General features: G+C 36.4%; 2 protein-coding genes across 5 annotated transcripts in view; one reads left to right on the plus strand and one right to left on the minus strand.

Annotated features, from left to right (window-relative positions):
• Positions 1–26,723, plus strand: part of COG5 (component of oligomeric golgi complex 5) — a 174,264-nt gene that overhangs the window by 10,143 nt on the left and 137,398 nt on the right. The window contains exon 6 of the mRNA XM_054631746.2: positions 18–138. Coding sequence (XP_054487721.2) covers positions 18–138 — 121 coding nt within the window. The remainder of the gene's footprint in view (positions 1–17; positions 139–26,723) is intronic.
• GPR22 (G protein-coupled receptor 22) lies at positions 18,771–24,877 on the minus strand. 4 transcript variants are annotated; one of them, XM_077179099.1, is made up of 4 exons: positions 24,754–24,877; positions 24,354–24,606; positions 22,284–23,339; positions 18,771–20,380 (listed from the first exon to the last, which is right to left on the minus strand). In XM_077179099.1, the coding sequence occupies exon 4, from the start codon at positions 20,353–20,355 to the stop codon at positions 19,054–19,056; it is 1,302 nt and encodes a 433-aa protein (XP_077035214.1). In that variant the 5' UTR covers positions 20,356–20,380; positions 22,284–23,339; positions 24,354–24,606; positions 24,754–24,877; the 3' UTR covers positions 18,771–19,053. The 4 variants fall into 4 exon arrangements, with proteins under 4 accessions (XP_077035214.1, XP_054487725.1, XP_054487724.1 ...); XM_054631750.2 differs by lacking the exon at positions 24,754–24,877 and having other exon boundaries at positions 22,284–22,451; positions 24,354–24,747; XM_054631749.2 differs by lacking the exon at positions 24,754–24,877 and having other exon boundaries at positions 24,354–24,747.

A 26,723-nucleotide genomic window follows, 5' to 3' on the forward strand; every position in this document is an offset into this window, starting at 1 on the left:
CCACAATTTCCCTGCAGGCTGCCTGTGACTTGCTGCGGAGGATAATACGCATCTTGTATCTCAGTAAGAGACTTCAAGGACAACTGCAAGGAGGAAGCAGAGAGATAACAAAAGCTGCCCAGAGTCTCAATGAACTTGGTGAGTCCTTCTTAATTACTTTTAGATACATTTTTAGCTTGTGCTCACATGACTCACACTAGTGTTTGAGGTAAAGAAACACCCAAAACTTTTTACTGTGGTTCTTGCTTTCTACTTCCTGATTTAAATTGGGAAATGGGATGGACAGAACTTACTAGTCCTTTACATTTTTTTGTATGACTTCTCTAGATACAGGTATTTAATACCGTGAAAATTCTGTGATAATAACCTGTGCTCTTTTGGGCAACAATTTCTTTGTGAAGCAATTTCGTACTGGTTTATGTTTCTATAAAACACACTCAGATGCAGCAGATATATATTTAGCTTTTGGGAGACATTTCACTATAATAAGGCATAGTTTAAACTACAGTTTATGTCCTAAAAGAAAGATATTGGCCATGTGACTTTTATGAAAGCCATAGGTGATATGATATACAGATACCTAACCTAGTTCAGATGCTAGAAGTGTTCTGCTGCAGTAGTGACTAATTTACCCTTTATTTTATTGGCTTGTGTGAAGTATAATGAGGTAGTTCCATGAAGGCTCATGTTACATTGCTAGATTGTTTTCTATACTTGAGCTAGCTTGGGAAATTCCACACTGTGCTGCAGGATGCAGTGAGGAGCGTCACATTAGTCTTGGAGATCAGTTAGTGGTGTTGTATATGGTATCTTGCCAGCTGTTTCTCCTCTGATTTAATGTATTCAAATTCCAACTTCCAAAAATAGGTTGTGGGAGGGCTAAACTATCAAACATTCAGAATCATCCTGAAGTTTATTTTGCATATTTGTCACTACTGCTCTTTTTATATTGTGTGATCAAAAAATTATTAGACAATGACTTAGTCCTATAACTGGCAGATGCTGTGTTGCAAGCAGAAAGTTTATGTATTTATTTAGTATATCAGTCTGATTGGAGCACTTAAGTGCCAGTTCTATCATTGTAAGTTAGAATATTTTTTCTGCTTATTTTTACTTTTCTTTCCATTTTGCTCTACCATTACATCTTCAGAATATATAAAATAATACTGTCTGTTAACTACCTGGATTGCCTTGATCCTGTTAAACAAATTAATACAATTTAGTGGTAAAATCTGAGATGTTTAGTGTAGTTTTTAGGGTTTCTTTCTTTGACAGAAAATACTTTTTAGTACTCATTTTCCTCTTTTTTTGTTTCACCATTTGTGGAGGGATAGAATGTAAGAAAATAAAGATAGTGCAGAAGATAATCTCACACCTGAGGAGTTGCAGCTGTACTAATCACCAAAGATTAGGAACAGGCCTGCCCTTAATAGGCCACAGCTGTCCAATAAGAAGATGAGTGCTACAAAAGAGTGGGGTAGCTGGGTGAGGAGAGAGATGGAGTTTGTTGGTTGTGCTGTGAAGAAGAAGAAGGAGTCAGTGATGTGAGGAGCTACCCATGAGAAATCACTGAGAAGGTGTGGGAGCTTTGCAGTAAGATGATGACAACCATTTAAATAAAAAAAAGACCTTGCACTTTCTTTTGTTGAAGTGCCACAGTCTTTTGAATTTCTTGTTTTCAAATACTTGGTCTTTTCCTGAAGCTTAGCAAAGTCTGAGTAATTATTGTTGAATGTGAGGGGAAATGTGTCCCATTAGGTGACCCTTTTGAATTGGATCCTACGGTCCCTGGGGGTAGCCAAGGCTTGTGGTCCTTAATTTAATCCTTTACCCTTAGTTCTGGATGGTTTATGGCCAGGTAAAGTACCTTATCTACTGTCATTTCTCTTTCCATCTTCTTTCCTGGTATTTCTTCCTTTCTTCTCTCTTTCCTCTCCATCTGCATCTTTGTCACCCTTGGCTGGTTTGCATTCTTCTTGCTTCCCAGCTGGCCATGCCTCCCAGCACAGCGTGGATGGGAGCACCCCCTGAGGAGATGCTGGTGCAGGGAATTGGAGGTGCCTGTCCTGTGTGGAGAGGCAGTGCTGGGTGTGGGATAGCTCTGTTCCAAGGGGAGGAGAGCTCGGGGGCTGCACTCAGCATGGGTCAGGGTTCTGCTGTGAGAGTCAGCAGGGAGTGTGGGGTATGGCTGGGGAAGTGCTGTGCTTCTGGACTTGGAAAGCATTGGGATGGGTGGGAGATCTCTAGCAGAGTGGTGGTGGTGGTGTGTGGCAGGAGAGCACTGGGGATGTGGTGGCTTGGGGTGAGGCTGTGCAAGTGCCGTGCTTCAGGAAGATGGGAAATGTGATGTAGTGCTCTGAGGGTGGGAAGCATGGGAACAGCACCGAGAGCTGGCAGTTCAGTTGGTGAGATATGAAAGCTTTGGGGCAATGCTGCAACTTCTGATGGTAGTAAATAGGTGGTAGACGTGAGTGCTGTGAAAGCCTGGTATTGGATAGGGACCTCTGGGTCACAGAGGCTTGCTTTCATGTCCAAGATGAACCCTGATCTGTGGTTTAGCCAGATATTCCTGAATATCCCTTTCATCTCTTGTTCCAGGAAAAAAATCATTCCATTGTTTATTACCTTTCTGTTGTACATGTGGTGCAGAGTAATTTCTGCTTTCTCAAACTCAGCCCTGTGATATTACTGTGAAAGCTTTGCACTTGCTGTGGTAAAAGATACCTTCCATTGCTTCTAAGGGATTCTGTGCAGAATCTTGAGATAACTGTCAAGTTTTCTTTTAATGTACTGCTACACTATGTGTGTATGTTTGGGGGGCACAAATGTGCATGTTTAGGTATGTATTTAACATATATTCCTGTAGCTAATCTATGTTAGTTCCATCACAACTTCTACTTAGTAGTGTATTGAAGTTTATTTTGCAGTGATGGGAAAGGCTGTGGTAAATATAGAAAATATTTGAATTAGGTAGAAATATGTGTCAATTAGAGAAACTACAAGAAACAGTAGCTTTTACTGAGAAGAAGGTTTTTTCTGACCTGACTTCCTTAAGCAAAGGAAGTCTAGAACAAATAAACTATTTGTTGGAGTCTGTATAAGAGTGCTGTTAAATAGTAGGACACACAGATTTATCAAGAATGAATCCTGTTTAACCAACCGTATTTTCTTTGTTGGCAGCATAACAGGCCTTGGGACTAGAGAGATCAATGGCTGTCTTGTAGTTTGATTTAAATAGGGCTCTTGACACCATTGATTTAAATAGGGCTCTTGACACCGTGTCACACTACAGGATTGGCAATAGAATCCAGATGAAAATGTCATGCAGTGAATGCAGAAGTTCAGAGAAAGCTGTACCCCAAAAGCCTTCATCTGTTGTTCACTTACCCAGCAATATATCAAGCAGGGTGTTGCTAAAATGTGTTCTGTAGCTGGCTTGTATTTTCATTAATGATTTGAGTGATGTAATATGGCATATATCCTTATTAAATTTACTACCAATAATCAAGCAGAGATGAATGGGGAGGTATGTTGGGAAACAGGATTAGAATGAAAAATATTCTTAGCGAATTGGAGATACATCTTACCTGAACTGATTTTATTTCTTTCAGACAAGTGCAAAGTCCTCACAATAAATAGTTCTAGTTAAGAGGGGGAACAGGAGAAATGACTGAATGGATTACAGTTCTGCTGAGAGGGTTGATAGTTCCGCACAAATTGAGTGCAAGCCACTTGTTCATTTATTTTGTAGCAGTGTGACATTGTTGGCAATAAAGTTTGTGCTGATATTTGTAAGGAAGGGTATTGTGTGCAAGGCACTTGAAAATAATCTTTTGTTCATGCTTCAAACAGAGTATCAAGTCCCTTTTGAAGCACCTCATTGAAGATGTATGTTAATTAGAGAAACTCCTAAGCACAGCAGCACTGGTGGCTGAAGGTCTTGAGGATAGTCAGTGGGTGAAGGAGCTGGAAGTGTGTGGCTGTGTTTTGGAGAAGAGGAGAGTGAGAGTAATGTTCTTCAGATAAACAAAGGTTTTACAGATGGGAAGGGATTAAATGGCTCTCCATATGCACTGTGATTTAAACAGTAAGTAATGGGCCTAAAATGAAGCAAAAGTATTTTTTTTCTGAAATATTAGGAAAGAGTTCTGCCAGAAATTATAATTTCAGGGGAGCTGTGAAGCAGTATTTGAAGCCTTTTTAAAAGTGTTTTAGACAAAGCATGTATCGGGAATGAAATCATATAGTCATGGAATAGCTTGGGTTGGAAGGAATCTTTAAAGCTGATCTAGTTCAACTCCTCTGCAATAAGCAGGGATAATTAGATAGAGATGATTTTGCCTTGAAGTGGGAGGACTCAGTGAGGTGATCAGCTCCCAGTCCTTTGTGTCTCTTGGAGATATTCCCCTCCTTCCCCATTTTTTTTTGTTTGGTTGGTTTTGCTTTTTCTTTTTTTTTTTTTAAATTGGCATGCTTCATATAAAATGTTCTTCACAAGTTGGTTTGTTGGGCATTGTTCCCAGATACCACCTGGAATATTATTAGAACAGTGTGACAGGAAATTTCATGCCATCACTTCAGCCTCTTCTTATCATTCCTTCAGATGAGATAGAAAAATTTTCTCAAAGACCTTCATCTCAACCCTCTGACACAGTTACTTCTCTTCTTTTTGACTGACATTCACATAAACTTCACGTAGTTCATTGTATTACTTGAGTGCTGCAAAAACTGACCCTCAAAAGCTATTATGTCAGTCTGGTCTAGGAGAATGCAGTGAGCAGGAAAAGGAAGGTGATACTGACTGTGTGAATGTAAGTGTCCTGTATCTATTTTTTTTTCCCCTTTTCTGGGAAAGAAGGCAAGCTGCCTGACTGTTTTTAAGAAAGATGTTACTTTTCTCTTTCAGTTTTTTAGTATTTGGGATGAGTGATGAATATTGTTATGTGTTTATCTAAATACTAAGCACTACTAATTAGTATGTAGGAAACAACAGTTTTAATTTGTTGTTCTAGTGGTAAGTATTAAGCTAGTTTATTTTATACTAGTTAGCCCTATCAATTGCCAGGTGGAATTACCTTTAATTGTGGTTTCCACAGTGTACCTTATTATTTGAGTATTAAAATAGCCTCAGTAGCCTAGCTAATACACAGTGACTTATTCTGAAGTGATTGCAGATTGGCTGACTGCAATATTTGTTCCTCAGGTTAAATATTGTTGTCTAAAAGCTGTTTCATTTTAGCTGCTACAGTTTTTGCAGTGACATTCAATGTGTTATGTGTCTGTACACAAGTATTACTAAACTTGCAATGGTAAACTGTCTGAACACCTGCCATGGATACTGTGGCAGCTCTCTTTCACTGCCGTCTTCTTCCTGTATCCTGCTCAGTCATGAACTTCTTTTTTGTTCTTCTGTTCCCAGCAATAATTCACAGTGTATGATTGCCAAGCCAGATCTTGTGTTGACTGCTGTTAAAGTGAGGATGGACTTGGCTACTGTCATGTCAGTGAAGTCTTTCTCTGCTAGTACACGGAGCAGACAGATTTGGTGATACTAATACTGCTGTACACAGTTTCTCATAAGAATCAACACTCAGCAAACTTGAGGGAAGTGTTGCTTTCATGGTACTTTTGCTTAGGGACTTAGATGCCTTACAGTTTGCTGCCTTGTGCAATATCTAGTATCCCCCAGAATAATATAGCACATGTCTGTAGCACAATGCATTGTTCTGTAGGGGTAAGTGAACTGATTTAATTAATAGAAATTACATGGCTTGGATTGCATGACTCTTTGCCTGGGGTAATTAGTCTTGCTGAGAATGACTGAATTGTATTACTGGCTCAGAGCCATCTGCATTAGTGCCACTGCTTCAGGTGGTGCATCTGCATCCATAGGAAGTGCAAATATCCTGCTAAAACATTTTCTTCTATCCCCGGTGGTGTTAACAGTAACAGTGCCAGACCTTGACTGATGTGGTCTGGACTAAAAAATACTGTGCCTTTCTGCAGCTGAATGCAATCTCCATGTTCTTCAATTTCATGTTGTTGCTTTCAGTTGAGTTGGTTTTTATTTTCCTTTATGTTTTTGTGAGATTCTGTTACCATAAGATGGAAGATAATGCAGAAATTTGATGCGTGAATTTTTATTTGTAGTATTCCAGGCCAAAAGAAACCCTTTCTGGTGGGAAAGTTAATTTTTTTCCTTGGCTTTTGAAATAAAGTGCATTCTTGGTAGTATATAACAAGTTCATTAATTTGAAACATTAACTGTAAGATAACAAATTAATGTGCATGTAATAGAATGATCTTCAAAACTTAATACAATTTTTCATTATTAAGAGGCTAATAGTGTAAGACCTCTTTATCTTCTTTGAGCAAGGCAGACAGAGCATACAGATTTTACCATCAAATTATGTTTTGCTGCGACTAGGATTCCTAGCTTGGAAACCTGATGTTAGACAAAACATTTTACATAAATATTTCATGTGTTTTACCTAATCTCTGGCATCACTCTTCTTCTAACCATTTAAGTAGAACTCACTAAACAGTGACAGGCATGCAAGAGAAAAGACTTAAGTTTGAATTGATGCAAGTAAAAAATCCTGTTGCAATTTTCTTTTTAAACATATCCTTTAAATTACCAGGGTTTTGAGTTTAATTTTCTTTATGCATACAGTTCAAGAAAAAGAATCCGAGTATGTTTGTAATTCTGGGATTTCTTCATGCCTAGTTTCCATTAAACAACTGTAAACAAGTTTCAAGTTTGCTGTATTAGGTGAAACAATTTTTTCATGTAAGCATTAAGTTTATTTCTGGTATTGATGAGATTAATCTTTTAGCTGTAACTACTCAAAAAATTTGATTTTGCTATACTATTAAGTGTCTGGTAATTTTAGCCTCAAGCACATAGGCCTTGTTGTAGGGCTGTGTGTCAAATGTTTTAAAATGGGTTTAGTATTCCACTTTCTATCATGGTGTTAACCTGTTCCTAAGGGATATATTACTGACAGCCCAGTAGTAAGGCTGTGTCAGAAGTTAGTTATGGTGTGTTCAGGTTGCTTTTGCTGTAGCATGGAGAGTATTTTTAAAAGTTTTTATCCATATTCCAGGCCCATCAAAGACTATTTCTGTCTTCTGCTTTTTTTCTTTTTCAGTTACAGACGTCTACACCTTTTGTTCCTTATATTTCTGAAAAGCTTTACTCTTTCCAGCTCCCTGTCATCTGTTCCCTAAATCGGATTTCTGCTATTTCATTATTAAGATCAGTTATGACTTTTATTGTATGATCCAATGTATAGAAGTTTTGGTTGTAGGCCAGTATTACATTAAGCTAGGCTTCAGCTGGTACAGAGTAAAATCTGGGCCTGACAGCTCTTGGTTTATTCACTTCTAACAGGTCAGAGAGCTTCAGTGGGAAAGAAAAGATAGTGGACAATAAGTAAGGAATGGGAGGTGGAATGTGATGGACTGCCACAAAGTGTTTTCTGCTTGGAGATGAATTATTGTCAGGACAGCAGAAGAACTGCACCCATCATGCAGTTGATAAATTATTATGCATTTAAACTGTCTATGGACAGGGACATAAGCACAAATAGTGTTTGCATTGGTAGCACATTCAGTTTAGTGCTTGAGATTAAGCCAGTACTTCTTATTTCTTAAAATTACTGTGACTGCAGTGTTTTCCATTTGCTTTGGTAATACATCACGTGGTCTGGGGTTTTGTGATCTAGAGGTTGTATCTGGGGCTTTTAGTGTCACCTAATGCTGAAATAAAGGGACTTTGGAATTTTGAAAGAAGAACTGATTGGAAAGGAAGAATAGAAGGAGTGATGAAAAGGGAAATTGTAGAAGATGATCTTGGCAATTACACCGTCCTATCGTTTTCATTAATAGGTTTAAATGTAAGGGCCATGTCTCATAGTTCTTTATTTTCCAATTTTTGTTTGTTTATTTTGCAATTAGTGAATTTAAATGTGTAACTCTAAAATCTGAAAACTGTACTAATTACTTTGAGAGGAGAAGGAGAATTTTGTACCCTCATAGAACAGTAAGGAGTTATACCAAACCTGTTTTGCTGTTAAGACATATTTGTTCCCCACCAGAAGGATGGCATTGCAACAAGGTGTGGACCTTGTTTTTGCTTTACCCATTGATCTTTTCAAGTGTTTGAACAGTAAATATTTTTGTATTTGTTAGCTAAGGTGTGCCATAAGAGTAGAGATATGATATGAGAGAGCCAGCAACACAAATAGGCTTGAATGTTTGTGTTCAGCCAGATATAGGGTATATACTAATTCAGAGGATTATTTTTATTTTTAATTGGTTTGAAGCAGTTATGATTGTGTAATTAGTACAGATCTTATGACATCTATGACTTTTGAGACAAAATATTTTTACTGGATAGTCATACTTATTCAATAGAACGACATAAATATAGAAAGAAGAGCCCTGGGTTTCTGTTTCCAAGTGACATACAAAAACTAGCAAGACCAAAAGATGTCTGCAAGCTCTGTCTGCCTTTGAATCTAGTAATTTTTGTGCACTGACTTAAAAAACTCCATATTAGTTTAAAAAAAAAAAGACCAGACCCAAGATGAAAAAAAAAGATGAAAAGAAGTACTTTTGACTAAGAGAACGGAAGGGACACAGAGGTTAGTGGTGAGTCTCTGAGAGTTTCTCCTTTTGCAACTTGTAAATTATAAATACATTGTAGAGAGTATGAGTTAGATGGCAAGACTTTGAAAATAATTTGCATTATCTCTTACATATTACATAAACAAAGCAAAAGCTGTGTGTATATGGTCATGATGAGAAAGGCAAGTTGAATGACATAATTCCAAACAGTAAATGAATGCAGGGCTATCAACAACACAGAGTGATGTCATCTCTAAATTTGTGGTATATTCTTACTCTGTTTTAACAGGCATTAAAGTTCAAGTAAACAGCGAAGTGCTAGGGCTCTAAAATTGGTGACACAAATGACTAGAATGGAAAAATTTACTTCTCTAGTTCCTTTTACAGCTGGAATGATACATCTGAAACAGTATGGATCCAGTTGTCTGTTCTGCTCTGAGTGGAAGTTCTGCAAGGAAATTGCAGTTTTATATTTCTGGCTAAGTATGCATAGGCACTGTGTGAACCTCTGGTAGGACATGGCCTTTATAACTTTCTCTGGAGATTCAGAACTAAACTGCAGGTTAGTTCTCCCAGAATGAGAGTAGTGGTCTCTAAGATGATCATGTTGGTGGTTTGAGTTCAATAGATGATCATTTGTCCATGGAAAGGTGTAGAGAAATGTCACACATATTTTTTCTGGGGATGCTGGCTGAGGGTAGCTGAGTTTTGTTTTTCTGTGGCTGATGGTGAAATCACTTGTTTAGTGGTCAAGGAAATAACACTGAAAAGCAGTTTCTAGTAATGATCTTTTTCTTTCTGCTGGGACTGAAGCATTTATTAGTGTGTAACCCAGCGGTTGAACAGAAGAAGAGCATGGTTCATTCAGAAATAACACTTCAATATTGTATGCCTGACAAAACAGAATGGTTTTTATTTGTTTTTGAACAAACAGATTCAGCAGTAGATTGAGAGAGAATAGAAATGGATAAAATGGACTGGTGACTTGTGGTGACCAAGGAAAAAGCAAGCATTGGATTAGAATGATTACTAGAAAATCAAATAATGATGGTAGAAAATAATTTTCAGAAAATTCCATTGAGGATCATAGAAAGACAAGTTTCAGTAGAAGTAACTGTAAATGCATATAGATCTGAAAGTCAGCTAACAAAACCCAAAAGATGTTACTTTCACAGCCCACTGAATTGAACCAGAAAAACCAAATCGTTGCATGTTTCCAGTGTGTGGAAGCACAGTGCTGGCAGCCTAGACTACTTGTCCTCTGCAGCCACTGCTTTACAGTCACCCATTTCTAATACAGGAAGTGTTATTTTGTGTTCTCTTATAATAAACAAACTTATTGGAATTGGAAGACATTTGGTGCCAGAGTGGCAAGTTGGGCAAGTTGTGACGCATAGGGCAAACTGAGAATTGACCCAGTGTTCAGTGTTTCATTTTGGAAAGAGTTGATTTTCCATTGCAGAGGATCTTCTGTTCAGCAGGTGGGCACATGTATTTAGCCAAACTTGAAAGCTGAAAGCTTGCTGAGAAGACAATATTAGGTTGTGAAATACTGGCTTTTTGGCAGTCAAGAAAGAAGGTACTCCTGGCTGAAGGCCTGTTCTAATGTAGTGACAAAGCAAAGACAACAACTACCATTGGAAAACAATGTATAAATACCACTGAATGCATTGCAAATATAGATTATAGGTATGAAAAATCTAAAATATTGCAAAAAAAAGTCCATGACTGACTGGAACCAGAAAGACACCTATCATGGAATAAACGTATTAATATACTGGTTTCCAGATTGTTCATAAAGATGGAGAATATGAGGACTTTTCAGTAAGTGCTCTTGTTTTCTGTTTGAAGGCAGTGAATTTGTTCTTCCATAGAGCAAGGATACCAACAACTAACAAGGATGTTACACAAAAGTGCTAAGTTCCCAGAGACATTAGTTTGTAATTCTTTACTGAATGGGGAAGGAGAAAGTCCAACTTGTGTTGTTCCAGCATTTAGAAGGAGATGGTATTTCTATTGGTATCAATGTCAAGTAGATACAAAGCTACTCTAAAAAAATAGTAGGGAAGTTGAATTCATTTGAAAGAATTCAGGGCTGTAAAGCTGAATTAATGATAGTCAAGTACCTTTTTATGGAAAATATGTGTTGTCAAACAAATTTTTGTGTTTTGCTTACTGAATTGATTAAAGAAATTGTGTAGATATGTTATAGATTTATGTGCATAAATTTAGATGACTTAAACCTCCCTTTTTAAGTTATTTTTCCCCAAAGCAAGTATTTAAATAAGCCATATTCTCCTCACCTCAAAGCTGCTCTACATTCTTAGAAGATGATTTTGTTACTAGGGGAGCTGGAACAGAGAAATAGGGGTAACTAAACTGTAAAGCTTTGGAATTGGACCATGTCCTTGCTGGGATTGCTTTACCAATGTTGTTTCTGTTCTTGCATTCATGCAGCTGTGTCAGACAAATCTGTACTTGTGCAAATGGTGTAGGGAATTGTGCTCTACAGATAAAAACAGTTTTGTGGTTACCTGTGAATAAATGCAATTATACATGTCACAGTGGGTGATTAAGTGGGCCCTTTTTCATGAAGATTAAGACTGTAGAGGTGCATTCATGGGGAGAAAATAAAGGACCCACAGAAGGGCTCTTGGATTTGCAGGAAAGGAAATGGCAAGAGCTAAGGACTGGAAAATGAGGCCTGGAAATTCAGAAGTATAAAATAATTGAAAAATTGGATTATATACACAATTTTGTTGTAATTCTTCAAGTAAATACTGGTTGTTCAAATCTTAAACATAATACCCAATTTTATCCTGTTCATTTCTCATTAAAGTATAGCCAGTTCTGGTTAAAAAGTCTAACCAAATAGCTGTGATAAGTAGACTGAAGGCTAATCTTTGTTCAGGCCCTGGATGGGAGCCAGTATCCCTATTGTTACTAGTTATCCCTGTAACTATTGTTACTCTTGTCTTGTATGTAACACAAAGTAATGAGAAGTGTAGAGTAAGATTTCATTCTTCACAGGAAACAGCTTTAAAAATAGGCTGTTTTTATAGGAGTAATTTTTTCTCTTTGTCACCCAACTCATGCACGTAATTTTCAAATATTGTTTAAGCATTTTATCATCTCTGCTCAGTTACTGTTTGAAACATAAAATAGTCCAGTTGTCTTATGTGTTTACCTTTCAGGCCCAACCTTCAGTTATTCACAGGCATTAAGTCTAATTACTGACTTAGTTGTCTTAAAGTTAGACCTTCCTCAGCTGAAAACCAGCAGGGTCTCATACCTTTTTTCATGTAATCTCAGGGAAAAATGTGGAAACCTAACCTCATTAAAAGAAGGAACTTCCTATTATTTTGAGAACATACTGTTTCTCTGCCAGGTTGTCTACAACTTCAAAGATTCCCCCCTTGCCCAGTTTTAGCAGACCTGATTGGCAAACTAGAGTTGCAGAAACTTTTGACTGGAAAAAAATTCAGGGCACAAGAAAAAATCAGTGACTGAATCAAAAGTTTCTCACTTTTATTCTAGTTCATTTGAACTGCTCTGGAATCTTCACTGTATGCTGTAAAACTGAGGCAAGATTTATTAGAAGCTTCTGAATATATTAACTTTTTAAAGATCTCTTTAACTTGTCTTCATGTGCACTTTTCTGTACTTCATTGCTGTTTGATGCAAGTGCAGATGAGCTATATACCTCCATTTTAATAATTGTGACTGTAAAGGTTATATGTCCATAATGTAATCTTTACCCACAGATTCTCTTCATCGAATCACAGAAGGGTTTAGTTTGGAAGGGGATCTTAAAGACCATCTGCTTCCACCCCTCTGCTGTAAGCTAAGACACCTTCCACTAGACCAGGTTGCTCAAAGCCCCATCCAACCTGGCCTTGAGTACTTCCAGGGATGGAGGTTCCAGACGTTCTCTATGCAGCCTGTTCCTGTGCCTCACCACCCTCACAGTAAAGAGTTAATTCCCAATATCTAACCTAGACTTGTCCTGCTTCAGTTTGAAGCCATTTCCCTTTGTCCTTTCACGACGTGCTCTTGTTAAAGAGCTTCTTGTAGGTCCCACTGATACTGGAAGGTGCCCTGAGGTCTCAGAGCCTTCACTTCTCCAGGCTGAACAACCCCAACTCTCAGCTGTCTTCATTGCAGAGTTGCTCTACCCCTGTGATGTCTCCATGGCCATTCTGAACTTTCTCAGGTCAGCATGTTTGGGTTGTGGCCCCAGAGCTGGACACAGCAGTCCAGGTGGGGCCTCATGAGAGAGGAGTAGAGGGAGCATCACCTGCCTCTTCCTGCTGGCCAGATTCCTTTGATGCTGATGAGCTTCCTTTGCCTTTCTGGGCTTCGGGCACATTTCTGGGTCATATCTGGGTCATGTCGAGCTTCTCCTCAACCGATTTTCACGTCTTTTGTTTTGTTTGTTCTTGTTCATTGATAGGTCTCATTTACTAGCTGTTAGAGCTCTTAGCAGGAGTAATAATCTTCCTCAATTTTATTAAGGTGTTTTAAAACAGCAGTGCTCACATTCACCTTTTGTTTTGTGATGATGCATACATGGCAAATAGTGTTCCTTTATTTTTTTTTTCCTTAAGTGTGTTTTCAGCCTGTTGTAAATGCAGCCTAGTACACAAATTATCACTGATTTGTAATAATTTAATTGATAATTTATATTTGTAATAACTTACTAATGTGGGAAGATGTCCTTTTCTCCTACTTATCCCTTTTTATCTCTATTTCTGACTGGAATCTATGAAAAATATCTTGAAATAAAATTTGAAAGAAAACTGTGGTGCAGAGTAGCAATAAGTTACTGTGCTTTTTCCCCCCTACTAATTGAGTTGAAATTGAATTTAATTTGAAGTAAAATCTCACAACAGATTGTGAGAGTTCCTGGTACAGTTAAAAGTAAAACTGTGCTAATACAGCTATGTTAATAGCAGTCTGACATAGCCAGAGTGACAGATTTTACAGCAATGTTGTTTCAGCAGTGACATTGATTTGTTTATTAGCTATGTTATCAGGTTAAACTGTTACAATATATGGTAGGAAGTTAGAGATCGTGTCAGGGTAACACAAACCAAAAGTATATTTCCACAAACCCATCTTGGAAAGGAAACACGAGTGTGCTGTGTGCCAACAGCTTTGTGCTCTCAGCCTGCCTGCCTGCTTGCCTGGCTGCAGTGTCAGGAATCAGAATGTGGATATAGAAATGCTTATATGCTAAGGATACAATTCATTCAAACTATAAAAAGAATTGGTTTAATAAGTTCAGGTTGTGTACCTATCACACAACTTTCACTGTAAATCTCCTGTTGTTTCATTTCAAGTCGATTTCTTTTCATTGTGTGAGAATTTCTTTGTAAAATAGGAAAAGAAGGTGATACAGAAATCCATAAAGTAAATACACAAAAAGATATTTCTCCCATTGTTTCAATCTATAATAATCACTGAAGTATAATTTTAGCAAAGAATTTAAAGATGCCTAATGATATATCTCCTTCAATTTATTACTCTACAAAAATAATTAAACTGTGATAAAGAAGCAGTAGTTAAAAACATACTGTGGTAGTGAAACACACTCTAAGCACCCAGATGAACTGAAGTTATCTGACTGACTAAAGGAAAATTCAATAGCATATTTTAAAATGTATCACTGGGAGCACATGCTTAACCTTTCAGGTCTTTTCTTGTAATGCTTGTACTCTGTATGTATTTTGTATTTTATCTGTAGGAAAAGAGGTAATAGAATTGTGCATGCTTTTGGTTTGGCATTTATTCTGTGTATATTTTGCTAAATCAAAAGCCTTTTCTGGAGTTGCTATTCATCTTGCTCCCCCCTCTCCTCCCAGCAATTTTGGCACAACCACATATCACACTCAATGATTCAAAGACCAGTTCTTATTTTTTTGGCTGCTACAACCTAAAAATTAAGGTTAGCATTTTTCCCACAGCAAGTGTGTGTTGCCCTCTGCCTTTCTGTGGTCCTGATGGCCCTAGCTGCCTTAGAGTGCTCCCTTCTGCCCTTTTCTGCTGGACCTGTACTCCTCTTCTTCTTCACATCCTTCTTCTTCAACACTTATTGTTTCTGAGGGATTCTGATTTTCCTGTTAGTATGTGGTTTTTTCCTTTTTTTTTTTTTTTTTTTTACCTTCCCCCACCAAAACAAAACCCAAACCCTGGATTTAATTTTGCTTCTTGAATTGCACAAGTGCTCTATGAAGTAGAAAAAGGAGATGGTAATTATAGAGTCAGATTCTTCTTTCCTCTTGGTGTAAGACAAATACATTCAGTGATATAATGGCAGAATGTGTGAAGTAGGAGTGGAATTCAGCTCTTATAAGGCTGGAAAATTTTAAGACAGAAGGTGATTGTTCTTAGCTGTATGTTGGAGGTATTTTGTCTGAATAATGGGTAACAGAAGAGTAATTTAGCATATTCTAGATTTTTTAATACTGCATTGAAACTTTGCTAAAGAATGCTGTATTCTCTCCTTTCAAAAGAGTTTGATGGCAATTGGCAACTAAAACCTTTTTCGTAGGAAACAAACATAAGTCTAGAATATTCAACTGTCAAAGAAATTTGATAATTAGCACATACATCACTTTAAAAAGAAATACTGCAATATGGTATATTTAATGGTTAACACAACAGAAATTTTGTTCTTCTGTCTGGGTAAATTCTGTAGCCTTTCAAAGAATTATTTAACTTAAAATGAAAAAAATCCAACACAGGTGGGGGAGATAGGATGTTTAAGTTTATGTGTGGTGGGACATAGTGCCTGTCAGTCCAGTTCAGTGTTACTCTTACCAAACCTCCTTCATATAAATAAAAAATAGATCCTGATGTTAAACCCTTTTGTGTGTACAAATAAATAATAATTATGTATGACATACATGTGTGTATTTATGTAACAATGAAGGGAGGTGAATTGATCTGATGTGTATCCAACTGCATACATTTTTAATCTAATATATTTAGAAAGTACAGGAGTGACTGCTATTCCCTTGGCACTAATAAAGTAAACAGAACTTCCGACCATGTGTGGATTACATGCCTTGTAATCCATAAAAATTGTTGTGTACTAGAAACTAGATGTTTGTGATGTATTTACATTTCAGTTTCACAGGTTTGTGATGTACTAGTGTGTGAAGGTATGCTTCTTGAATATTCTAATAGATACTGGCACTGCACTCAGCTTATTTTGGTATTTTTAGTGGGAGATAACCTCATTTTACAATGTAGAATTGAATGGAAATGCATTTGCAGTTAAAAAACAACATAGTCAGATACCAGCTAATACTTTAGAGACAGAGAACGTGTGGAAATTGGCAGTGCTTGCTTGTGTTTCTGAGATGTGTTTGCTGGAATTAATATTTTTGGAGTCCTGTGCAATTCTGCTTGCCTTAGGCTGAGTGGTGTGAAATGTAATTGAACTAATGATTCACTGTGGTGAGATCATTTTAAAGAATGTAGTGGGCTTCTTATTGTACAATACTATGGCATAAATTTGCCCTTTTTTCTTCAGCAATGCTGCCTCTTTGCATTCTGTTTTAGTCTATCTGTCAAGCACCCACACCATCATATCACTCCTGAAATCCTCGTGTCTGTAGGATATGCAGTGTGTCTTCACAATTTACTTTTTATTTTGTCTTGTGTTAAATTTGTCATGAGGTACAGATAATGTATGGTTCTGTTTTATGATGGCTTCTGGGTGTATGTAGGATGGCACATATTCTTACTTGTGTTCCTTCCTTCTGTATGTAGAATTTTTTTCTGCAGCCCTCAAAGTGTACTCCAATGTAGTATAAGTCCCCTTTTTAAAATTTTGTTGAAGATGAAGAATAGTAAAAATGAAGCTGCTTATATTCGTAAAGGCAATCAATGAGTGTGATCGACACAGCCTTTAAAACTGGGCTTAATCTCTTTGGGCAATTCCTAGGCTGCTCTTTCTCTGCTATGAAGTGCTGCTTCATTGCATCTGATTTTCTAATGAATGAGCTTTTAACACTAAATGTGTAATTCTTGAGGTTTTATTTAATTTTAAGAAGTAAGGTTATGTTGTCAAGAAACCTTTCAAGTCTGAAAGCTTTTCTAAATGCTTTTTTCAGATAAGGACATGATGTAGACTTATTAATCTGTTCATTATCATTTCTCCTTTCCATCTTTTTAAATGAATGAGTAGTATCTTTCGTTTAAGAATGCTTTATTGGAAGATTTGTAATCACTGAAATCATGTTATGATATTAACCCTACACATCCCAGCTTCTCCTGTTTCTAGTGTTCAAAATACAGAGGGTAGCTGGAAAAGGAAATGAAGAAGGGGTACAAAAAAGAAAAAAATAATAGTTTCTGCTTAAATATTTTGGGTGCATTTATTTTCAGAAATTATTCCCAAAAGAATTTTTAAAGTGGTAAATGTGGAGGATATGAGATTTAAAAAAAAAAAAGAGATTATTGCATTTACTTCCTCTCTGCAGCCTCTCAAATAAGATGTAGGATTTCTGTTCTTTTAGGAAATCCGAGATAACTTGGATAAAAAAGTGCTTTAAATGCAGTTGAATGCAGGTATTTTTGGGCCAATTTCCACAAAAAAACCTCAGTGAAAATATGAAAGTAAGTTTGAATATATGTTACACAGTAATTTCACATCATTTCAAATCAATCAGATAATAACATTTCTAGGTAGAATTTACATGATTATAAGTGGCTACTGTTTGTGGAATATGGAGCTGCAGTATTATATTTTGAGTCTTCAGTTCTGGCAAGCTAAGGCATGAGCTCAAGTAGACTAAGTACATTGCAGGTATTTTTTTTTTAAGCCCAAAACCAGTTTTGGCAATACACATATGATTAATAATTTAGCTATGTGGTGGAGAAGAGCTTTTTGTTCCCTTAAAACTGCACCTTTTTTTATACACAACTTCAGAAAAGTGCTTTAGAAATCCTAATTTTTTATGTAATGTTTTAGTCAAACTAGCTCTCGTATTCAAGAGTGTGATCTGCTTTTTTATATAAGATAGTAGTTATTGAGAATTAGCATTTTAAATATACTGGTAGCTGATGACGCTTTGATCAGTTTATGTAACAAGAGGAATGAAATCATGCTCATTGATTTTGCAGCTTTTTGTTTTGTTTCCCCCTCCCCGCCAGGGTTTCATTGAAATGAAGAAATTTTTAAGCATGGCACAGTGCAAACAACTTGGCAAACTTATGTTTGGATAAATATCTTAATTCTTGCTTATAGTGCTATGGATGATGATAACTTCATAAGGCTTCTTGACACTTCAATGCAGGTTTAAGATGAAATTGAAGAAGACAATGTAGAACAAAGGCATGGGTCTGCCATGGCTGCCCAGGAAATGCAGGAATACGGTAGCTGGCAGTATTGGTGATTGGTTTGTGACAAGGCAATTGCGTGGCTAGAGCTGAACACAGTGGAGAATAACAAAGTTATCAAGGGCAGGAAAGTTATCTTTTACTTTAGCTGTGGCATTTGACAATCATATCTGTGTAGATAGATGGTATGAATGAAGAATTCCTGTGTGAAAGGTCCTTGTGTCACACTAGAGGTCGGTGTGAAAAATCTAAACCTTTGCACAGGATTGACTCGGTTGGTTGTCCTTTAGCATCAGCCAAATAATTTTCTCATCCATGCTGTTTTCCTTCATTTAGCCTTTTACTTTGTAATTATTAATTACCCTGTCCTTTGTAATTATTCAAAGTTGTGTATTTTCCATGTAGAAATTTTAGATCTGAGATTGCATATGCAAAACTTTTTACTTTTCTTAAGAGTACTGTCAATTTTTGGACCAGCATGAATTTTTTTCCCCATATCAAACGTTTCGGAACCATTCACTGAAGGACATAATGTAAATGGCTTTTTCTGTGCATGGTAGTCACATGCTGGAGAAGATTGAAATAAGTGGAATATCTAAATATGAGGTCCAAATGCATCCAGGTTGTAGCTGCATAATATTCAGAATACTCTGATCAATATTGTTTATGAATTAAATTAAAAAACCATATTGTACAAAATGGTGAATTTGTGCTATAGAAAATTATTCCCAAGTGCAATTTTTGCTTAAAAATTATTTTATATTTACAGAGAAACTGAGCCATACAAATATTTTTAAAAGTTTGCACTTCTTTAAGGCTATTTATTTTCTAAAAAAAGAGGACTTGAATATTTTTGACAAATATACACATGGTGTTACGCTAACAAACAGCCATGCAACATATATCTTACATAATGAAGAAATTGAATATACAAGACCTACTCTATTTAACATATATATTGAAAATATACAGTCTCGCCAATAGTTAAAAAAGTTTTTCTTATTTGGCAGTATTTTTTTTTTACAATTTGTTCAAATATTCCGTTTGATGTGTTTTGGTGACTACTGAAATCTAGTCAGTGACAACCTGAGGTACTAAACATTTCTGTCTTACTTCGCTGTCTTCAAAGGTAATCTTTTTGTTCCTTTTAGGCTCTATCCATGAGTTGTGTATTACAGCGTTATTTGGCATGGGATCTGCTTCCACTATTGAAACAACTCGCTTTTTCATCTTACTTTTCAGAACTTTCTGAAACTTTTGCCTCGTGAATGCGTAAAGTAGAGGGTGAAATATAGTTGTTCCATATGCCATTACTAGAAAACATAATCTCAACTTTACCAAAAGGTCACTTGGGCCCAAACATAAGATAGTGGTGTTTAAAACAGAGATGGGTGTCCAGCAGAGAAGGAAGGTTGAGATGATCAGAAGGGACATTCTGAAGACTCTCTTTTGCCGTTCTCTCCGCTCCCGGTGCCGTTTCACAGCTCGGCGCAAAGCAATTATGACGGACACGGAAGTCCTTACACCAAAGACGACGTTTTTTCCTGCGCTGCTGTGGGACACATCCGTAGTCTCATGCTGCGTGGTCAAAGAAATAGTTTTTTTCTTTCTATTTTTCTTCTTTTGTCCCGTTGTAAATCTTGTACCAATCCGAATATTTAGGGCCTGGAGTATTTTGGTGTATGTAATTAGCATTACTACAACAGTGAAGAAAAATATTGGGATCTGAACGAGAATGTGGTAGTACATTCCTAGTTCAGTGTGATACTCGTTTGTACTCACGCACAGAAGTGTCTTATTTTCCCAAGTGCTTGCACTTTGAAGACTGAAGAAGTTGACTTCAATGAAAGGAATCAGGAAGGAAAACAGTGAAATGATCCATATTGATGTCATTAATATCACAGCCCTTCCCATGGTCAGGATTCGATTAGCAGGTTTTACAGAGATGTCGTATCGGTCCAGCGTGATAGCGAAGACGTTGATTGCAGTTGAAACGCTTGCAAAAGAGACACAAGCCTCATGGAAGCAGCAGATGAGAGCAGTGTTACTCTCCAGTGAAAGCAGAAGGATAACTATAGTTAGAGGAATACATCCCACACAAATTATTACATCAAGTACATGAAGGTTCATTGTAATTATGTTACTGACAGAATTGATTAAGTTGGATTTCATACAGTAAAGTACCAGAACGGTGAGGTTGCTGCCAAGTCCCAAAACAATTTCTAACATCAAAAATCCAGTGAGAGAAACTTGAAAGCTTAATGGATATGACAGTGGTTGGTACATGTTGGTATCGATGTCATCAATGGCATCTCGAACTGTAATGTTAGATTCGGACTGCATGTTGACTTCCAGGATGGGGGACAAACACATTCTTTTGTTGCAGCTGGTTTTTCTCCTGAAAGGTGAAATAAAATATGGAACTATTTGATTTCTTTTTTAAACACTTATTGGAGATAAATGCTGGGGAAGGAGGGGGGGGGGGGGGGGGGAAGCAATATTCTAACCAAACTCTTCATTTACAGTATATTTAGAGGTTTAATTGGCATGGACTCAAAAGCCTGAAGATCTAGAATAAAGTCTTTGCTTTTTGAAAGAAAGCAGGATTTGTTTGAAAAAAGGAAAAATAGTGAAAAGCTTCCACTTAGGGAGGCAAGCCTTTGTTTATAGTGATGTGGTTTTTCACAAAGGGCTCATTTGTTGAATAAACCATACTTTGTGCATAGCCTTTGTATTGCTTTGAGGGTCATTTTAGAAGAATGTTGTTAAGTATTAACAAATTAGTGATCGAGATCATTTTAAAAAGCTCTTGTGGAAAAAAAAGTGATAGGAACATGGAGCACTGTTGCTGATGTATCATAAAAAGGACGTTTAAATTATTTATGTCAATTTATCTACCTCTTTCTTGTAAGGTTTACGGTAGTGCTGTGGACTGAAATGTGATGTTCTGTAATTCACCAGATTTTTACAGAGTTTAAACCTTCTGTTAATTTTAATCTTCTGAGCATCTATCTGTATGATGCTTGCCACTACAAGAGCTTTATATAAGTATATATAATTTCAAATGCAAAACTTATATGGGTTTGGGAAATTGAGTTATTACACAATACTACATTTCCTTTTTCTGATTTGAATTTTTAATTGCTTCAAGAAATCTATGCCTACATGGAATGGAAGAGTATTTGATTTTATTCCAGAATATATTTAAGGGAATAATTTCAGCAAATAATATTTAAAAAGAAAATTGTCTCTTTCAGGTTTTTGATTTTGGTTTGGTTTGGTTTTTTTATTTAATACAAACTGCAATTAAACCAAGCAGATTTACATACATAGCATGTTTCTCTTAGGAATAAGTAAGGATCAGAAAGGTATTTATTTTATCTAGCAGATTTTTTATTTTGTGTTTCATCTGCTTAGTTTTACACATGCGGGTAAGTCCTAAATATAGCATCTGCATGTAATACCTGATGTTTGTATGATTTATATCGTCAGCCAGCTCTTGAGTTTGTAATTGATTGACTAAATAAAAGAGAGGTTATTCAATTTCTTGTTATGATACTGGAGGGTTTTTTTTCTCTAGGTAGCTTTAAATTTAAGAGGGGACATATTTGGCATGAAAATAAATTTGAATGTCGACCTTTGTTCTATTCTGAATACATTAAAATGGATAGCACTAAGGTGAACAAAACTGAGCTCTTTTAAAATGAAAGTATGAATTAAGCACACTTGGGATACAGTATGCAAATGGATTTCAGCTGCAGTTCTGAAAAGCTTCAGTTGAACAATACTATTAATTGCAAATTGTATGATGAAAATTCTTGGTATTCTTCAACAGCTATTTCACATGTACCTCTTAAATAAAAAAGATGTAAATTAGAACGTATTACTCTCAGGTGTGAAATGAAACAAGAAATATTTCAAAAGCTTTGTTTCATTTCTAATTTAGGCAACCTCTATCTGTCTTACATTAACCCTCAGGGATATGATCTCCTCTTGTATGCTGTCCTGGCTATGAATGGGTTTCAAGAAACCATTCCAAATACATTGTTGAATAAATGAAGTTCTTTTGTATTAGCAAAAGCCAGGAAGAAATCAAAAGCAGATCTGCTAAAACATATGATAGTCTCACCCTCACATTACAGCAACCGAGTTTTTGTGAAAACAGACAACCTCAGCTGTGTTAGGTCGCCATGAATAGATTAAGCATCACCTCCTGGGTGCGTTGCTGGGTTTAGGGGAGCAGAGCTGTGTGGCCAGGAGCTCGTTCCCCCAGCGCCGCGCGGGCAGCGCGGGGCACCTACCTGTTCTCTGTGCCTCAGGGGCCTGGCACAGCGTGGCAGCAGCTGGGCAGACACTGACACATGCTGTCACTGACAGATCTCTGACACGCACTGTACCCTGGAAATCAAGTGGTAGCTGAGCTCTGATTTCATTTCTTGCAGGTTTTCTTGTTTTCCTTTTTTTTGTTCCTGCAGTTCAGCAGCAAAAAGTTCTGATTAAACATGGGGACTTCTTAATTGCCTCAGATACTTCTACAGACCAGGGCATATTCTGTGTGTCTGTTCTGAGTTTCAAGCCAGCAATAACAAATAAACCTTCTTTTAAGTGATGTTAATTTCCTTCCCCTGATGCATTTTGTAGAAGCCTGTTTTTATTTTCCAGGTTTAGAGAATAGTATTTTCTGATCTCAGTTTTCAGAGTGTGTGTAGACATCCTTAGTTTATGGTTGCGTATTTCTTTCTGTGATATTCCTGCTCATTACTTTTGAGTGATGGCTTAGTGAAAGAAGTTGCTATACATCATAAAATCCAGTTCATGTGCTTTGAGAGTAACCATGGGTTACCTAATTTGGTTTATTTTGATTTAAGGAGAATACATAACATCATAAAATTGAGAGAAAAATATCCATTAGTCATTATGACAAGTAAGTTATTTAATGAGTAGTATTGAAAAAGCTTGGTTAAACCTTTATTCAGCTTGCTGATGAAGTATGCATATTCTCCTTTTGGGATTTCATGTTTCATTGTCTCTTCATGCATCAGTAGTTTCCACAATTCTGGTTTTAAATTATAAATCCCTCTTTAAGAAATGCTCACCATTTTAAGAATCAATCATTGCACTCTTCTTTTAATGAAAATCTGAGCAGATGTGTTAGTCTTCCATGTATATTGTTGAAGTGTCATGCACGTAAATGGTAATGCAAGTGTGTTCCATGTTTTGTTTTTAATTCCTTTATGTCTTAAGAATACATTTTAGGGATGCATCCTGCTGCTTGTAGGTCATACAGCTACAAAGATACCCGGTCAACTGCATTCTTCATATTGTCAGTAGTAAAACTGAATTAGTTGCTGCATGCCCTTGTGAAGGGGAGGAAAAAAAAGGTTAAAAGTAGGGCTATAATGTAAAAAAAATAAAGTAATGCAAGAATGTATTTTCTAATATCACTTATTTCATGAATAAAGGATCTCTAAAAATGGACCTTATAGATTACATAGAAAATCAGTTTGCCTGCTCTCTATTTGCTAGTAAAATCATATTCTTCTGCCAGCTTACATTAATTTAGGTTTTTTGGATAAGTTTCCTGTTCTCCAGATAGTACAGGTTACAAAAAATCCTGGCTAGAAGCACTAACTGTTGGATGCAGTGTCTGTGACTAAAGCTAGAAAACGTAGTTTTATAGCTCTGGTGAGCAGGTAGTTTATACATACAACTCTCTTGTCTTTTAATGAGAAACTGAACAGAGTTAATGAGCCTTTTAAAAAATACTCTTTTGTTTAATTTGCACACTGTTATACTTTCCTTTCTTGAAATACATGTTTAGCAAATCCATGCTTTTAATAAATGGCTTGTATGTATAGGATAATGAAAGAAATAAGTTTAAAAAAAAAACAACAAAAAAGGGGGATTTCTTGAGCAATCAGAGATTAGTCATATGAACCAACCTTCATAAAGCAATAAGTATGCACTAATTACAGACTGTCTGATCCTTCGAAGAGTAACTGAATAAATCTGAAACGTATTTAACTGCCAATATTTGGAAATACTGCTGAGGGAGGAAAAGCATATTCCCGGTTGCTCTATGTAGTTGTTTTCCCCAATACTGTATAAGCATAAACTGTACTGTCTTCATGTTGTACAAACAAAACAGGTTCTTAATATTCTATAAGACTTTCATACAGAATAACATTTTTCTATCATTATATTTTTAATGAGGAAGGGGAAATAGCATTTAAATATTTCCTGGTCTCAAATACAACAATATATTACTGCTTAATATAAGTTGAATCTGATCTCTTGCCTTTTTATTCTCCAATTTTTAATTTGATTTAATGTTGCTTATTCTGCATATCATAATAAGGAACAGGTCTTACCTCCACTAAAGATTTGGGAAATTCTCGATGCAGGTGAAGCAGTTCCAGGTTGGAGGGATTCATTTTGTTCACTTGTTAGCAGAGTAGAAGGGAAACAGGGTAATAAGCATATCTTCAAAAAATGACCTTAATGAAAATTTGTGCCTGTACTGTGCCATTGTTTCAGCATACTGCTCATGTATACAATTGCTTTAGTTCTGGTTTACAGGCTGCTGCAGTCTCCCACTCTTCCTACGGTAGAATCAATAAGCATCTGAAAATACATAATGAAAGTAATTTAACATACTGAAGGCTTCTTGTCTCCAGAGACACCACTGAGATTCAGGCTTTCTAAAAAAGAAGAGCAGTGCTTCTGAGAGGAAAGCTTGCGATGGGCAGCTTTTGCAGAATGACAGCCTACCTTGTCGCTTCTCCTCACTGCAGAGAGATGCAGTGCATTCACTAATTTTGATTGGTCAGTGATGTTGGGCTTTAATTGTGCTTCATATATGGGATTGATGCCCTCCCTCCCCCCAATTTATATAAGGATTCTTTTATAAAAGGACTAAATTTACAAATGATTTATGAATTCTGGAATATATTAAGGGTATGCCTGTTTTATTTTTACCTTTTCACTCTTTACTTTGTGTACACTGGAAACCACATGGCACTGAGGAAAAAAAAAGGGATTAAATGGTTATTACTTTAAAAGCTTACTACAGTCTATATTTGCCTACTTTCTATTTCTGAGCCTTTTAGGTGTTTGAGTTTTTGTTTGATTTTTTTGTTTGTTTATTTGTTTTGGTTGGTTGATTTTTCGTGTCTTAAGAATATTCTGAAATAATACTGCCTCTTTAAGCCATGCTGAATTTCACCGTACGTGTTTACATGCAAGTGGTCATCTAGGTTTTGTAGCAATAATTTATATTCAGGATAACTTGATACCCACATGTATATTAAGAAAATTTATTTAATCTTAAAAAAGATTATTCAGACCCTGATAATTATTCAGACGTGATGATTTGGTTGATTCATGATCAGAAAAAAAATATTTTTAGGATCCATCACTATCTACAATGTATGTATAGTTGTGGAGGTTATTAATTTTGGTGAAATGTAAATTTCTAAAAAACTTGCATGTTCCACATGAATTTTGCTAGAGACTTGACAGGTTTTTGTAAGGATGTCTTTCTTGCATGATGTTCTTGACCTTCACTTTGCAAGGGATGTCTTTGTTTTCACTTTTTGTTTTGTCACTTACTTCTGAATCTGCTCCATCAGCATAAGCAATGCTCACAACCGTGTAATGAGAAGTGTAGCACAATACCTGTTTTAATTAGTACTGGTGCTAAATAAACCTTGGAAATCATTTCAGTATAAACCCCAAAATAATATTTTTCAAAATTGGTTTGCTGAAACAATTAGTTTAAGAATATCTGAGTATAAATTGTCCTATAGGTAGTTTATAATCTCACATGAATGTGGGACTTTTTTTCGCCATGATTTAAAAGATTTTTAAGGTTTTTTGTAAGATGTGGTAAAGTACTAAATGTTAAATACATAAGTAACTTCTTACATAAGTAACTGTGTTAAGATGGTAGTTTGGGTCAAATTTTGATGGAGTCCTCTGGTTTTAGGTTGTTAATGCAAATACATAATGCAGTTGTGTAACTCAGATGTCTTTATTTCTTTTCTTTACTTTTTCTTTCAGCCAGATATCCAATATATTATTTATCTTTAGGTAACAGCATGCTTTATTTATTTTTTCCTGTTCCATACTCTCCTGCATTCAGAAACCATGTAAATAAAGATTGCAGAAACTTTGAACAGAGATCACTGGGTACCAGCTGGCTGTGCTGAGTAGCAGCTGATTGAGCCCTTTGAGCTGTCCCTGTATCATCTGCCTCTCAAGAGCTTGAAACAATGATACCAGCATAGCTCTTAAAGGTGATGTGATAAAGAGGATTCCCGAAATGAAAGCATAAATACTAATATATTAAAGAGATTTACTTGCTTCACTTTCAGTATGACTAAGGATAAGTAAGGAAGCCTGTCTAAATTTAAACAGATGAATCTCCATCTCCCTTTCTAATTCTTCAGTGTGTGCCTGAACAAAGATGGAGGTATTGGATGAGTTGTTCTGTTAGAAAAAGATGTACACACAGAGGAAGATTGTAACAGGATTTTGGGTATATCATGAATATATGGTTCAAAGGCAGGCAAAGGGGTCACAAAAGACTACCTATATGACAGGAGGTGATATTGGGAGAAGTTTTATCTGCAAAAAGTGTTTGAGAGGAGTGATAAGGAGCTGAGTTGTGAACATATATTAAGCTTAAGTTTTCTGGAGACAAAATCAAGAAAAGAAGGAGTACCATATGGAGGCAATCA

This window comes from Agelaius phoeniceus, chromosome 5 (genome assembly GCF_051311805.1).
Source record: "Agelaius phoeniceus isolate bAgePho1 chromosome 5, bAgePho1.hap1, whole genome shotgun sequence".
Taxonomy (NCBI): domain Eukaryota; kingdom Metazoa; phylum Chordata; class Aves; order Passeriformes; family Icteridae; genus Agelaius; species Agelaius phoeniceus.

What these genes read in the sequence shown, in the direction of transcription:
- GPR22 (XM_077179099.1), bottom strand. Translation starts at nt 20,355, where the DNA reads ATGTGTTTGTCCCCCATCCTGGAAGTCAACATGCAGTCCGAATCTAAC.